This window comes from Mirounga angustirostris, unplaced genomic scaffold (genome assembly GCF_029215605.1).
Source record: "Mirounga angustirostris isolate CCGP_5_RB_7025 unplaced genomic scaffold, mMirAng1.0.hap1 SCAF_14, whole genome shotgun sequence".
NCBI lineage: Eukaryota > Metazoa > Chordata > Mammalia > Carnivora > Phocidae > Mirounga > Mirounga angustirostris.
In genome coordinates, this window is record NW_026991722.1 from 90679718 (window position 1) to 90695758 (window position 16041).

Consider the following 16041-nt stretch of genomic DNA (forward strand, 5'->3'; position numbering starts at 1 on the left):
AGTCCCTACGCACTTTGCGCACCGTCCCCAAGGAGAGGCCGGCCAGCGCGGTCCTTCTTTAGGAAAGGCGGGGCGTGCCCGGCTCTGCCACCTGCACGGAGAGGCTGCGGCAGAAAGGGCCGGGGGCCCCAAAGCGCGCGTCCGGTCCGACCAGGAAGCAGAGGGCACCCCCACACCAGATGCGCTGAACCACGGTCACCGCCCGTGGTTGGGCGGTGAGCCCGCCCGCCGGGCCTCCCCCAGCCAAACTCTCGGGGCCAGGCAACCTGGAAGGGGACGCCTCTCAAGCCTCAGGTGCTGCCGCCACAGCAGGACCTGCCTCTAACCGGCGGCTGGGGCCTGTCAGCCTGACCCAGACACCAAGTCCCCAGGGTGTAAAGGCAATTTCATTCCAAGTTTAAACACCTCTACGGTGTACTCAGTCAGTGGCGCCCCAAACTCTTCTAGCTGACGCCCATCAGAGCCCAGGGTTCCCTGCTTGGGGTCAGCCTGCCCAGAGAGCCCAGGGCCAGGGAGCCGGGCAGCCCTCAGGGCTGCGGCCAGGTTGCTCCCTCACCCAGCCCTGCCTGGGGCTACCAAGTCCAGAAACACCCTAAGGGGCCCAAACAGGCACCAGGCTTCCTGAATCACCCTCTGGCATCCAGGAATTAATTTGCATTCTTCTCAAAATCACCTCTGAGCTCTCTTCTGCCCTAACACAGGAAATCAGACACATTTTCTGAATGCCCAGTGTGGGTTCCTTCCAGAAGCAGAGCCCCCAAAGGGCACGAATGCAGGCAAGGAGAAGAGGCAGCGTACAGCAAGCCCTCAGGGCCACCAACCAGCCTGGCCTTCCCAACCAGCTTGCCTGTCAAAATGCCCATCCTGAGGGCTCAGCACCCACACCATCAGCTCTAATCAAACAACTGTCTCCTCCATTCTGCGTCCGGGATCCCAACCTTAGGCCCGCCCTTGGGTGTGGAGGGGAGCCGGGCCAGCAGCCTGTGCACTTACCCTGCTCACGGGCCTCCATCCCACCCGGCTGAGCGGTCTGAGGGCACCGAAGGGCAGGAGGTAGTAGAGGACCGTCAGGGGCCAGGAGCGCAGTTTCAGGGCGGGTCTGGACATACAGCTCAACTGTCCCAGCCTCCGCCTCAGGGCCAGCTGAGGGAAGTGCAACCTGCAGAGCAGATGTCCGTGCACGGCCAGGTCAACGGTCAGGGTCTGGGAGGCCCCGGCCCACCCTCGGCAAGCTTGCCTCTCCGTGGAGTCCGGCAGCACTGGCCGTGGTCCCTCAACCCAACCCCAGGCTGAGGTGGGGGCTCCGCTGCCTTTGTTCGCCAGACTCTCATCCCAGTCTCACCCACCTGCCTACCAGTTAAGGAGGACTGGGACTCGGGGGCAGCACAGGGAAGATGGGGTGCACAGCCTGCGTCACAGCCCCCTTCCCCCCCACTCCTGGGGCCAGCTCTGCCCGGAGAGGCACCAGGGAGCAACCACTGCACTGCAGGGTCTTGGAAAATCTCTTCCTGGCGCTAGGCCTCGTTTCCTCATCTGATAAACGAAGGGATTGGGCCTGACAAGATCCCAAAGGAAAACCCCCACGAACATGCACCTGTAAACACACCCCCCCCACGAAACAGCTAAAGCTCCACCCACCTGCCTGGTCTTTCTACATCAGATCAGGTTCTCCAAAAGAGACCCAGAGATTGGAGGGAGGAACCTCCCCACCAGCCCTCAGACCACCTCCCAGGTCTGCTGGGGTCACACACCTGAGCCAGGCTCCTCTTTTCTCTCCCCAGACCCCACCAGCCCAAATTCAGTGCATTCAGCACAGGCTCAGCCTCGTGGGGATCTCAGAGGCTGGGTGGGCCTTTCCACCAGAACCGTGGCCTCCCGGGATACAACAGTGACATCCAAGTCCCCTGGTCCCATGCCTAGGCACTAGGAAATGCTCCTGAGGCCCAGTGCAGCCACCAGGAGACCACATTCCCACCCACACTGAGAAGGTTCCCAGGCCTCAGTTTCCTCATCTGCAAAAAGACTGCATTCAACTGGATAATCTAAGGCTCCCATCTGCGCCTCTGTGCTCTCAGAGAAGCCATGTCCTCTGCCTCAGGTTGCTGAACAAAACCAAGGAACAAAGAAGCATCTCAGCTGATACTAAAAAGAAAAAACGGGAGAACCAAGCTGATGGTTGGGCACCTGCTGTTCAATGACTGCAATGGAAGACGCTTCTTTCCACAGCTCACCAGGCTCCCTGTCTTCCTTCTCTCCCACCCCACCCCACCGTGTTTTCAAAAGGTCCGGGAAGGGGGTATGGGCCAAGCAAAGCTGAACAAATCCCTGCTGTCCCCAGGGCTTCCCCCACCCGCCCTGATCACTGCAGAAACCCAGGGACCAATCCCAGAAGAGCGGCACCTCTCCCCGAGCGGAGGGTGGGGGGAAGCCCAGGGTGGGGGCCTGGGAACAGCAATTAGGATGCAGCAGACAGAAGGCTACCAGCCCGCTCCGCCTCCCCAGGTACCTGAAGCGGGCTCTCCGACTCAGGCCCCCCGGGCCGGGCCCCTCCAGCCTCGGGGGCTGATCCCCTGGCCCCCTGCCGCCACCTCCACCGCGGGGCTGCTGGACATGAACTCTGACCTTCCGGAGGTCGTGGCGGGGCACAGTGGGGTTAGGATGGGGTCGGCAGCATCTCACCATTTCGCCGCCGCTCGGAGCTCAGGTCCTCGCCGTGCCTCTGACTGACACATGGTGGGCGGCACCAGGCACACTCGCCTTTGTTTCTCCTCCTTCCTCCCTTCCCCCCAAGCCAGAAGCTCCTGCGCTGTCACCACTCCTCGGGCTGGCCGCCTGGTGGCTGGTGGGCCGCTTCCCAGTGTGGCTGGGTCCCGCCGGCTCACGGGGCACAGGTTAGAGGTCAGGGCTATTGCAAAGACAGGCACTGGTCACACCTGCTCGGGAAGCGGCAGGGGGGCCTGCCGCCTGGGACACAAGCCCCTGCCCTCCGCCCGCTCTGTCCCCGGGCTTGGCCACCGGCCTGCTCCAGTGAACTGATGGCAGGGAAGGGGCCAGGCGCCTACAAGCCCAAGAAGCACAAGTGGGAACCTGAGTCCTGTGCTCCAGGCCGGTCTGTGGCTCGGGCAGCCCCTCCCTCCCTGACCCACTTTCCATTCAGGTGCCGAAGTAGCATCTGAGGAATGAGAGAGCAGGAAGGCAGGAGAGGCACAGAGGGTGAGACGCTGGACATCTGACCTCCTCCAGCTCTCTCCTTACTGCCCCCCGGGGCCTCAGAGCCTCCCACCCCCGTACCAACCCCCACAAGGCCTCCTCAGCAGACGAGCACACACATGACCTGACCTGAGGGAAAACCAACCAGGACTGAAGCCCAAACCAGCGTGCACCCCCCCCATCTTTGCTTTGGACAGCACTTTGGCCCTGCCTGGCGATCTGGGACGGGAGGATACGCCCGGCCTCCACAAGGGCCTCACAGATAACAGGGAAGGAGAACAAACATTCCACGGTTGTTGCTGTCTAAGCCCAGTGATAGTCAAGGCCCCCCTCAGCCTGGCCTCCAATCCCAACTGTAGGCTACAGGGGACAGACAAGTGCCTGCCACCATCTTTAAATGCAGAGATTCGGGCCCCAAGAGAAGCTCCCAAGGCAGAGAACTGACCCAGCTGCGGACACAGTCCCAGGCCAATGCTGACCCCCCACACAGCCAACCGACTGACAAGAGCGAGAGGCTCCACTCGGACACGGCTCCACCCACACAAGGGTGAAAAGTCGCCCTGGCAAAGTCACCTCAGCCAGAGGTGAAAATGCTAGCCCCTGGAGAGTCAAATCCCTGGGAGTGCAGTGAGAGCCAAGACTAAGGTCTGAAGTAAGCATGGATTTCCAGCCCCGACCAAGTGGCTAGGCCTGGGCCACCCCGGGCCCAGACCCCTCCGGCAGAGATCAGCTCCCCAGGCCACTCGCCTGAGTGGCAAGACAGCTCACTGGGGGTGAGCCAGGCAGGACGGTGCCCACCACCCAGCCTCACCCAGAAGCACATATGGACACAAGCCTCCTCCGTCCCAAGGGCCAGGCCCAGGGACCCATGGACACCCCCGTGTCTTATCTCCCACCCATGCTAAGCCGCCTAACTTTCCCATCCATGACATCCCATCCCGACCCAGTCGGGTCACCTCAACTATACCGCCCACGTACTGAGCCCACACCCCGCCCCTCCAAGGCCCACCAGGCCACGGGGCCCCACACTGGCCCCCTGTCAGCTCCCCAGGGAAACAGGCCCCAAGGTGTGACAGGCAGGCAGGGTCGGGCACGGCGCTTGGCTCCCAAGCACTCTTTCCCCCACTCTAGTGAGCTCGGACTGAGTGCACACTTGGGACTCACAGTGAGGCCAATGAGGCCCTGTGGGAGAGGACGGGAGCCCGCGTCTCCTCTTGCCCATCTTCCTCACTAGCCTACCACCCGGGGCAGCGGGCCCCGCAGGACACTGCCAGAAAGACACCTGCCGGAGCCCGTACACAAACCGAGCTTGGCCCGAAACCTCCAGTCCTCTACGTAGATTTCTGTGCATGCCTCTCCCATTTCATTCACCCCAGGGCGTCCAGTCCAGGGACTTGGCTAGGGCAGGGTGGGCCCTCACCCTTCCTCCTGCAGTGCAGGGGTGTTCAAGGAGGCTGGCCCAAGTTGCTGCTATCCTAGAGACTCTAGAAACTGCCCCAAAGGGCTGGCAGGATGTCCTTAGCCCTCAGTCCTGTCTCCATCACCACTCTTCCTCTTTGGAAATGGGACAGGGACCAGACGGTCAGGCTTCTTCCAAATCACCATGCATGGGCCCCAGAAGGTCCCCAGGGAGCAGAAATGAATTCATCTGTCCCCCAGGAAACAGGCCTGGCACCCTCTGTCCAGCTCAAAGCTGCAGGATGGAGGGAAGGGGGTCCCTAAGGGTCATTCATTCCTTCCTGCTTCCCAAAGGCTGAGCCACTTCCTAGGCCAACAGTGCTCCCGCCCTCCCCATTTCAGTGCCCCATTTGCCCCCACACCTGTGATGACCCTTGGAGCCCAAGTCAATGCTCGCTCGCTGGCTCCCCGGAGTGGGACTAGGGGCTCAGGCCCAGATGAGGAACCTGCAAGGAGGGTACCCTGAGTTGAGGAAGTACAGACACCTTCCCTCTCTCCCCAGTCTCAAGAACACTCTGTGAAGAAGAGTTGTGAGCTGTGACCAGTAGGAGTTTAAAGTTATCACAAGGCCTAAAGGCCAGCCACAATGCACAGGAGAGCTCAGAGGCTTTGGTAGGGGAGGGGACAATCCAGTTACTGCAGTCCTGGCTGCCCTGCCAGCCCTGAGAGCTGGGAGGGGCCTTGCAAGTCACAGGTACTCTGTGGCTATGTTTCCTCATCTGGAAAATGGGAAGGGCCACTCCTCCTGCTCACTCCCTCGAGGCTCAGATCATAGCAGTGACCCTGGCCCAGAACTCTACTCTGTTCAGAGACACCACGCCTCACTTCCACCCTAGACCTTGGTGCAGCCTCATCCTGGACCTGACTCCCAACACTTCACCTCCGTTTCCAAACCCACACTCTGGGAGGACGGAGGTTTGCTCCCACTGGCAAGATAGAAGGAACAGGGTAGAGGCAGCAGTTCTGAAAGAGCCCAAACCACGGGGACAGTGGCTGCCCTTCTGAGCAGGAGCAGTGGCCCAACAGGACCAGGTGGGGGTGGGTCACCTTTGTCTAGATGTCCTGTTCTGGGGGTTCACACCCGAGCAGTGCTCAATGTCCCCATCTACCCTCACAGCCTGTGATGAAGGCAACACTACCCCCTCAGTGGAATGGAACATTCCAACTGAAGTCAGATGGATGGACCCAGGCCCCAGGCCAGTTACCGGTTGCTAGAGGTGTGGGGGTGGGGGCTGGCAGGAGGCAGGCTCCTGCCTGGTTCCCTTGGACTCTGGTGGATTCAGGTTTGAGTTTGGGCAAGGCCAGGAAGGCAGGGACAGAGTCGGGACTGTCTGCCCCCAACAAGCACTCCCTGAGCACCAAGGGCCTTGCAGCCAGGCACAGCCAGGCACAGGTCCTACCAGAGACACTGAGAAATATGCTCTTGCCTCCTGAGCGGAACTCTCACTGGGTGCCAGTGTCACTCCTGAAGCCTCAGCAGAAAGCCTCAGAGTCCCCAAGTCCTAGGTCTACCTACCTTTCCTTTTATTTATTTATTTATTTTTAAAGATTTTATTTCTTTATTTGAGAGACAGACACAGAGAGAGCAGGAGTTTGGGGGGGGGGGCGGACAGAGGGAGAGGGAGAAGCAGGCTCCCGACTAAGTAGGGAGCCCAACGTGAGGCTTGATCCCAGGACCCCGGGATCATGACCAGGGCGGAAGGCAAAGGTTTAACCAACTGAGCCACCCAGGCAGCCCCCCTGCCTGACTTTCTGAGCCCACTTCTCCCCCAGCTCACCTGAAGCTGTGTCCAGGGGGGCCACCAACCCTTCCTCCCTGTGCTCCAGGGCTAGAAGCAGATAAGACTTCAGGAAGAGGAAACAGGGAAAATGGATTCTCGCCAGGTGAAATGGGCGAGCCATCTTGGGGAAGCTTTGGGCAAAAGAAGAGGAAGCAGAAGGGCCCAGAGAAGCTTCTTTAAAGCCGGTGGCCAGGGAAGGGCGGGTGGAGGATGGGAAGGTACTCCCCACAGCGCTGGGCTTCCTTAAATCTCCCAAAGAAAGGAATCTTCTCTCCGGGATGGGGCTCTGCGAAGGGCAGCGTGTCACCCCCATTCCGACCCTCGCGTGAGGAACTGGGAACACCTCCGGTCCCACCCAGGAACAGGGCCGCTTCCCTCCCCGACTGGCGCCAGTCAGGCCCCGTGGGCAGCACTGAGGCAATCACCCGGAGCTCCGGTGCAGGAGGGGACACGGAGCCCAAGCCCAGCATTTCCCCTTTCGGCTGGAGGGCCAGGAGATGCTACCCGACGCGGCGGAAATGAGCTCATCCGGAGCGGCCCGTGACCCACCATGTGGGGCAGGAGAAGCCCACAATGGGATGGAGACTCTGGGGTGGGCTCTCCGGCCCAGGGTCCCGCAGTTCCAAGGGGCGACGGGCACCCAGGACGCCCATTCCGGGCTCCGGGCGCTCACTGGCTCACTCACCCGCAGGTGGTCCCGTTCCGCTGGGCTTCAGGCACCGACTCTCAGGGAGGCACCGCTCCGGGGAGGAAGCCTCGGCGGGCGGGGACTCGGCTCCGGCCACTCAGACCGCCTGGGGGCGGGGGCAGAGGGCGGATACCGGACACCGGCAGACAGACGGCTCCTCCCTCCAGCCAGGCCCAGCCACCATGCCCAGGGCCCCTTTAAGAGGAGGGGCTGCGGCCCCGGGACCAGCCCCCGCCGGTCACGGGATTTCCTGGCAACACCTCCTGGGCCGGGGCCGTCCTCCCTGCCCACCCCGACCCAGGTAAATAGTCCCAGGCCTCCACATGCGGCTGACCTCACCCAGGGCCAGCTTCCTGGGACTGAGCAGAAAGCCACCTCCAGGCACCTCTTCTAGCCCGTGAAGCACACACACGGTATCTAAGTCCTGGCTCTTTGCCATCCTGAAGGTACAAGCTGCCCCCAGTCCCACCCCCGCCCCCTCTCCTCCAGGCAGACACCCCTACCATACAAAACCCCTGCCACACAAAATCTGGCCAGGCCAGGGAACCAGACCCAGTAAGGAAAAAGTCCCTTCTGGCCTCGAGGGGGGTGGGGGGAATTCGTGCACCTGTCCTCATCTGGGTCCATCCCAGCAAGTGCTCTGTGACAAGCTACAGACCTGGGATGCTGCAGCGGGGAGAAGGCCAGAAGACAGGGTCCCTCCTCATGGACTTCCATAATATGGGGACACCCACAATGCACAGTAGGAACACGGAAGCAGGGAGCCCCCCTGGGACTTAGGTTCCAGCACACGGCTGGTGAATACCCAACATGGGCTGCACCTCGCAGTTTCCTAGTCTGGGCCCACAGCATTCTCTGAGCCTCAGTGGGGCTTAAGACCCCTTCTCACCCCAGAGCTCCAAGCAAACACACCGTAAAGACGGGATAAAAAGGAGTTAAAGCACAGGAAGATAACACAGAATCCTGGCAACACTAAATTCCCGAACCAGAAAGATCCTGGAGGACCATTCTGACTCCCCCCAAAGCTGCCGGCACTTCCAGACCAGGCCTAGTCCAAGTTACACTCGGGGGGAGGAAGACAAAAGCCCAGGTTCTCATTTGCTAAGCAGCCTTTGGAACACCAATGCTCTCCCTGTAAAATGAGCAACAGGCCACCCCACGTCTACCGGAGTCCCTTTTTAACCACTGTAAGCCTCTCGGGCAGACTGGTGTTTAGAAACACCAGTTTAGAAAACTTGTAAGCCAGCCCACAGGTCTGTCCTGAGATCAGCCTTCTAGTCTGACTTCCACCACGTATGTTTCGGTAAGGAAATGCCTTCTAGATTCCAGACAATAGTTAAAAACGATTTCTGGGAAAAACAAAAATCCTTTGGTAAGTTTAGGTTCCCACCCTGAATGAGGTCCCTTCCAGCCACACTGGGTCCTCCCACCTTGCTGGGACTCCCCTGTGTCAGAGTGCCACCTAGTGCCACTTCAAGGCTCTGCAGGCCCCACGCCACTCGGCCACCGGCACCTGCGGACAGGCGTCCCCGGTCCGTCAAGCCCCTGCAGCTCCGTGCTGAGTGAATTTCATGCGCTGCTGTGCCGGGGGATGAAGGTAACAGTGGGGCAGGTGTGGCAGGTGCAGTCTGCTACTTCTCATTCCCTGGGGGCCAGGAGAGGCCTCCTGAGGAAGAGCAGTAATGGCTGGTCTCACGGCTGGTTCAAGAAGCCAGGGGCAAGTTAGCACCCTCGCAAAAGTCTGGACAAAGAGCCAGGACAAGCATGACGTGGCCTCAGGAGATCTCTTCCTCTGAAAGCTTCTCCCAGCCCTGCCAAACAGCCCCCTCAAATGCGCAGATGTTTCTTAGCAGTCCCACCAGCAGCTCCTGGAAGAGGGGGCCCAGAGGAGGGGCGGTCTGCAGCATGATAAAGGAAAGTGACTGGTGGCAGAACAGCCTAGCAGAAAGTGCCCCACAGGGCCCTGAAGGTGTCTGCATCAGCCACCCTGGACTCCTTCCAGCCCCAGAGCTCAGCTTTGTCTTTTTCTCATCTTCTTCGGGCAGAGTCCTGGGCTCTTCCACACACTGCTGCTCAAAGCCTCAGAGGCAGGTAGTTCCCAAGTGCTGAGGTACAGGCAGAGCTGTCCCTGGGCTGGGGGAGGCAGGGAAGAGGCGCAGGATGGAGAAGGGGGGCCTGGCTGGGCTGAGCGACCTGGGGGAGTGGCTGCCACAGTTCCTCCCAGGTAGGGGCCCCGAAGCCCGATACACCCTTCTGCCCTTGAATGAGCCCAAGATTCTCTGAAGACAGAGCTGGGGTGTAAACTGTACGTGAGCGGGTGAGGTGATCGACTTCCCTGCCAACTTGACTGCGCACTTCAACATCCACGTTTCCTCAACACCTATTACGTAAGAAGTAAAACAGTCTAGACATACCTCAGAGATACTGCAGGTTTGGTTCCAGCCTATTGCAACAAAGCAGATATCAAAATAAAGCAAATCAAATGAATTTTCTGATTTCCCAGTGCATATAAAAGTTATGTTTACGCTATGCTACATATTAGTATATTAAATATGCAATAGCATTATGTCTAAAAAACCAATGTACATGGGGTGCCCAGATGGCTCAGTGGGTTAAGCGTCCACCTTCAGCTCAGGTCATGATCTTGGGATCGTGGGATTGAGCCCCACAGCGGGCTCCCTGCTCAGTGGGGAGTCTGCTTCTCCCTCTCCCTCTGCCTCTACCCCTCCTGGCTCATGCTCTCTCTCTCAAATACATAAATAAAATCTTAAAAAAAAAAAAGCAATGTATGTAATTAAAAAATATTGCTAAAAAATGTTAGCCATCGTCTGAGCTTTAAGCAAGTTGCAGTCACTGATCACAGATCACCGTAACAAATATAATAATGAAAATGTTTGAAATATTGCAAGCATTACCAAAATAAGACACAGGGGCACAAAGTGAGCATACACTGTTGGAAAAATGGCACTGACAGACCTGCTGGACGCAGGGCTGCCACCAACCTCCTATTTGTAAAAAGAACGCAATTATCTTTGAAGTGCAATAAAGCAAACTGCAATAAAATGAGGTGTGCCTGTATGTACTGAATCTCTACTCCCTGCCAGCATGGGACGAGGTATTTACACATATATCCTTCTCGTTTAACAACCTTATGAAGAAGTTAATAGCAGCCTGTTTACAGAGAAGAAAAATAAAAGCTATAATAATTATATAAAGTTGTAAAAAGTGCAGACCATGTTCAATACTGTCCAGGGTGGTCACAGACACCACAGCACAGAGGGGCATGCCGAGTGCCGGCCAGTGGGGCTCCGGCAGGTCGGCAGGAGCAAGGACACGGGGTGATGTGTGGGCACAGGCTTATCTGTCCTCATTCCTTTTCACAAACTGGAATGCTGCACCATACATTTTTAAGGTTCTAAGCTAAGGCTGGAAATAAGAAAACAGTGCTAATGCAGGGAGTGAGCGTGGATGCGGGCCCAGCTGCTCCTGACTGAGGCCTATTGTCTACGCTGCTGGTCCCTGAACGCCTTAGACCTTGCCACAAGCCCCATGGCCAGGCCCAAACCGAACAACAAAACCAAGTTGTTGTTATGCTCGGATACAAACTAAAATATTTAGAGTTGAAGTTTCATAATGACTGCAACGTACTTTCAAATGGGTCAGAGAAAAATTTTTTTAAATATATATATGTATATATATACACACACACGGAGACAAAGCAGGTATGATAAGACATTAACTATTCAATCAAGAGGTGTGTATGTGGGTGTGACTCTATTCTCTCAACTTTTCTACTCTGTTCAAAAATGTTCACAGGATAAGAGCTGGAAGAGTTTGCTTTAAACCACAGAAAATTCTCTAAATTCTGTTACTGGGGAGAAAATCCCAAGACCACGTTCCACACACAGCTTCTCCGGCTCTTAGGCGAGGCACAACAGCCAGGCCTGCTCTCGGCACCCACAGCTGGGGCTTTGCACGGAGGGCCTCAGGACCGAACCACTCTGCGAACCGCGCACCACGCCGCTGGGGATATTCAGCACCCCCCAAGGGCCCGGCTCCAAGCTGGGGACAGCCCTTCGAACCTGACAGGAGGGGCCAGCTGCCAATCACACAGGCCCACCCCTCTCTGTGGAGTTAGGTCAGAGGCCTGCAGGAAGAGGGACAGGAGGACTGCTTCCTCCCCAAAGGGCCCACCATGTCCATCAGGCCAGTTTTCCCACCACACGCATCTCTGTCCTCAGGTCTAGTAGTCAAGGAAGAAAGGACACATTGGAAACGTTAGAGACCGAAGGGGGTCTGTCACCAGATGTCATCCTGCATGGAGCTCAAATCACCTAGGTGTTCACAGGAAACCCTGGAGTCAGCAGGCTGCAGAGCTATGCGCTACCCGCCCCACACACCTGACATCCGATGTCACCTGCTAACTTTAGGTTTATAGATGCGACATACCTTCCACCCCCCTTGTTAAGAAGTGCCTGTGAAGGTTTTGGTTCCCTTTTTGACAATGAGGACACCAAAACAGCATATCTGGAATCACAACTGCCACACAAACTGAGAACGCGTGACAGCTCCAGGCACACCTGGCTGGCTTCTATCCCCTGTGCAGTTCACTCAAAGCCAGCTCTCTGCAGAGACCTGTGTCAACCACCCTCCTTTCTAAGGCCAAACACCAGGCCTGGGCAGCCTAACTGACAGGCACTTTGACCACAAACCCAGAGCTTTTCCAGGACATCCTGGAAAAAAACTCCTGGAAGCAGCTGTACTCCCAGCACTCTGACTACCTTGGCTCCTGCTCTAAGGGCCGGGTGTCTTCGTGGTTTGACAAGGCTGGGAGCCCTGTTTCTGGAGGAGCATGAATTCCTTGTTCCATGCCATTCCGTGTAAATGTTAAATTTACAAATACTCTGATCCAGTATAAACAGAGAACAAACGAGAAAAATGCCGAAGTAGACTTGCATTTAAAGAAAAGCAAGTTACAACTTAAATTAGCATACCAGAGTCTAGCTGTTCCCTGTTTTTTCCACAGCTCTATGTGAAGAGCTACTCCACCCCTCCATCTGCTCTCAAGTCAGAAATCCTGAATCCTTTCCCACCTCCCCCCATCCAATCCCTTAGTGCATCCTGTCCACTCTCCCCTCAAAACACACCCAGAATCAAGTCCTTCCCCCAGCCCCCCTGCCTCCATCCCAGCCCTCCCGCAATGCATCTCCACAGCAGCCAGAGCGACCAAATCAGAACATGGATCACTCAACCCTCACTCAGAGGACAGGATGGGAGTCTGCCTTCCCCACTGCCCTCTGCATCTCCAGCCACAGGGCTCAAGCACCCTCTGTCCATCTCAAGACTGTGCCTGGACTGCTCTCCTCTCAGCTGCCCCTTGGCTCACCCCTCTGCTCCTTCAGTCGCCCAATATTGAGGTGATACTGAGAGATACACCTTCCTTCCTTCCCTGAATGCTTCACCCCTCTGCTCCTTCAGTCGCCATTCAGGTGATACTGAGAGATACACCTTCCTTCCTTCCCTGAATCCCTCTACCCTAGCCCAGACATCTGTGCCCATCACCTCTTTAAGTCTTCTCCATAGCATTTCAACCACTGGACATGTCCATGTGTCCATTTGTTTCTTCTTTGTCTCACCCACTTAAGGGAAGATCTCTGAGGACAGAAGCTCTGGTTCTACTCACTAGTGGATCCCCAGGATCTTAGCAGGGCCTGGCGTATAGATGGAACACAAAGATTTGTTGAACGAATGAGTGAATACAAAGGGAATCATGTTTGTCTATGACAACTTTTGTTTTGTTAATACCCAGTGTAGTTCGTGTACTCAACAATGCCAACTACAAATGGGTACAGTAGTTTTAGAAGCCACACACATACCACAAACCATGGTAAGCATCCATACCCTTTCAGAGAACAATTCTATACCGAGGCATTCGCCCTAATGAAAAAGCCAATGTGCAAAGATGTGCTCTACGACACAATTCACAATGGCAAAATCTACTGGTGCACCACGATCCACTGTGGTGGCACGGAGCCACTTAGAGTACTTTCATGCAGCCTTGCCGAATCATCACATTTAGCAATGCATATAGGTAAAAAGGCATGACACAAAATAGGTATCATCACTTACAGAGAGACAGTTAAGTGAATGTATGAAAAATAAAGCCCAAGAGTATGCACTCACAGTCATATAGTGGGAAGAAGAGGGAATCATGACTGTCCTCCCTGTTTTCCAACATTCTCTCATAGTGTTATAATCTCTGTCATTTAAAAGATAAGGAGAGGGTCACCTGGGTGACTCAGCTGGTTAAGGAACCGACTCTTGATTTTGGCTCAGGTCATATCTCAGAGTCATGAGATCGAGCCCCAGATCAGCCTGCACTGAGCATGGAGCCCGTTTAAAATTCTCTCTTCCTCTCCCTCTGCCCCCCAATTCGCACTTGCTCTTTCTCTAAAATAAAACGAAATAAAATAAAATAGGAGATAGATTTCCACGAGGGTACCATGGCCATCGAACGGGAAAAGGACAGTCTTTCCAACAAATGGTGCTGAGAAAACTGATAACCACATGCAAAAGAATGAAGTTGGACCTTTACCTTCACCATTAAAAAACACCTTAACTCAAAATGTAGCAAAAACGTAAACATAAGACCTAAAATTTTTCTTGGAAAAAAATCTTCATAATATTGGATTCAGCAATGACTTCTTGGATAGGACACCAAAAACAAAGGCAATAAATGTAAAAATAGATAAACTAAACTTCGTCAAAATTAAAAACTTTTGTCTATCAAAACATACTATTAAGAGAGTGAACATACAGTCTACAGGAGAAAATATCTGTAGATACATATATCTGGTAAGGGTCTAATATCCAGAATATACAAAGAACTCCTATAACTCAACAACAAAAAACAAACCACCCAATGTAAAAATGAGCAAAGGACTTGAATAAATAAACATTTCTTCAAAGAAGCTATAGGGCGCCTGGGTGGCTCAGTCGTTAAGCGTCTGCCTTCAGCTCAGGTCATGATCCCAGGGTCCTGGGATCGAGTCCCACCCACATCAGGCTCCCTGCTTGGCAGGAAGCCTGCTTCTCCCTCTCCCACTCCCCCTGCTTGTGTTCCTGCTCTCGCTCGCTCTCTCTGTCAAATAAATAAATAAAATCTTTAATAAAAAAACCCAAAAAACAAAGAAGCTATATAGAGTCAATAAGCACATGAAAAAGATGTACATCATTAATCATTAGGGAATGCAAATCAAAACAACACTGAGATTCCACCTCACAGCATTAAAATAGCTATCATCGAAAGTAAGTGTTCGTGAGGATGTGGAGAAACTGGAATCCTCCTGCACTGCTAGTGGAAATGTAAAATGGTATGGCCACCATGGGAAAGTCTGGCAATCCCTCTGAAAGTTAAAAACTTGGGCGCCTGGGTGGCTCAGATGGTTAAGCGTCTCCCTCCGGCTCAGGTCATGATCCCAGGGTCCTGGCATCGAGTCCCACATCGGGCTCCTTGCTGCTTGGGAGCCTACTTCTCCCTCTGCCGCTCTCTCTCTCTCTCATGAATAAATAAAATCCTTAAAAAATAATAAAAATAAAAGTTAAACACTTATTACCATATGATTCAGCAATTCTACTCCTAGGTATATACCCAAAAGAGCTGAGAGCAATGACTCAAGCAGGTAATTGTATACCCAGTGTTCAGAGCAGCACTATTCACAATAGCCAAACAACCCAGTGGAAACAACCCACTATCTATCAACAGATGAATGGATAAACAAAATGTAGTATTCATCCATACAATGGAAAATTATTCAACCTTAAAAAGAAATGAAACTCCAATAGATGCTACAACACGATAGCTCTTGAAAAATATAGGGCAAATGTTGTATGATTCCACTTATATGAAGTACCTAGAATAGGCAAATTCACAGAGACAGAAACGGTGGTGACTAAGGGCTGTGGAGGCTGGGGGCAGGAGAAAAAAACAGCAGTATTGTTTAGTGAGTACAAAGTTTCTGTTTGGGACAATGAAAAATTTCTAGAAATAGACAGAGGTAATGGAAACGTATTATGAATGTACTTAATACCAGTGAATTGTGTACACTTAGAAGTGGTTAAAATGGTAAATTTTATGTGTGTCTCCCACCCAAATTCATATGTTGAAGTCCTAACTCTCAGAGTGAAACTGGAGGTGGGGCCTCTGGGAGATAATTAGGTCATGAGGTCAGAGCCCTTCTGATTCGATTAGTGCCCTAAAAAGAAGAGACACAGGAGAGCTTGTTCTCTCTCTGTGGCACGTGAGGACACAGTCTACAAGCCATGAAGAGGGCTCTCATCAGAACCTGACCATGCTACCACCCTGATCTCAGACTTCCCAGCACCCAAAACGGTGAGAGAGTAAATTTCTACTGTTTAAACCACTCCAGTCCATGGTATTTTGTTATGGCAGGCTGAGCTGAGACAGTCCAGTTTATTTTAAGAGTAAAAAAAAGAGAGAGAGAATAAAGAGACCAAGATTGTGGGTAAGCACAGAACACCATAATATTTTGGAATGGTTTCTGTGAGGAGAGGAAGAGGGTGCCATTAGTCAGAAAAAAAACAGCAAAATGACTCAGGAGAAGGTGAGGAGAAGGGAAAGATGCCAGAGAGGTTTGGGGAGAGCACATGGACCAACACAAAGACACACACACACACACACACACACACGGTAGAGGCGATGAGGACACACAGTGCACAACAGAAGCAAGGTGAGAAAGGGTGATCTCCAGGGCCCTCTCCTCGAGCTGCAGTCCCCAGAGATTATGGATCATCAGTTTCATATTAATGTGACCTCTGACCTCTCCTTCCCTCCCAAAACTTCTCTCAGCCAGCGAGGAAAACGAAATCACTGGTAACACGTGT

General features: G+C 54.2%; 1 protein-coding gene across 7 annotated transcripts in view; it reads right to left on the reverse strand.

Moving 5' to 3' along the window:
* PISD (phosphatidylserine decarboxylase) overlaps window positions 1–16041 on the reverse strand; it is a 51274-nt gene that overhangs the window by 3429 nt on the left and 31804 nt on the right. Inside the window, exons 1-3 of one of the 7 annotated variants that reach the window (XM_064578741.1) lie at window positions 7135–9874; window positions 2507–2905; window positions 994–1159 (exon numbers count right to left, since the gene is read on the reverse strand). The exons of 1 other annotated variant lie outside the window; for it this stretch is intronic. In XM_064578741.1, coding sequence (XP_064434811.1) covers window positions 994–1159; window positions 2507–2682 — 342 coding nt within the window. In that variant the 5' untranslated portion in view covers window positions 2683–2905; window positions 7135–9874. 5 more of the 7 variants (XM_064578742.1, XM_064578740.1, XM_064578739.1 and 2 more) reach the window with 5 other exon arrangements.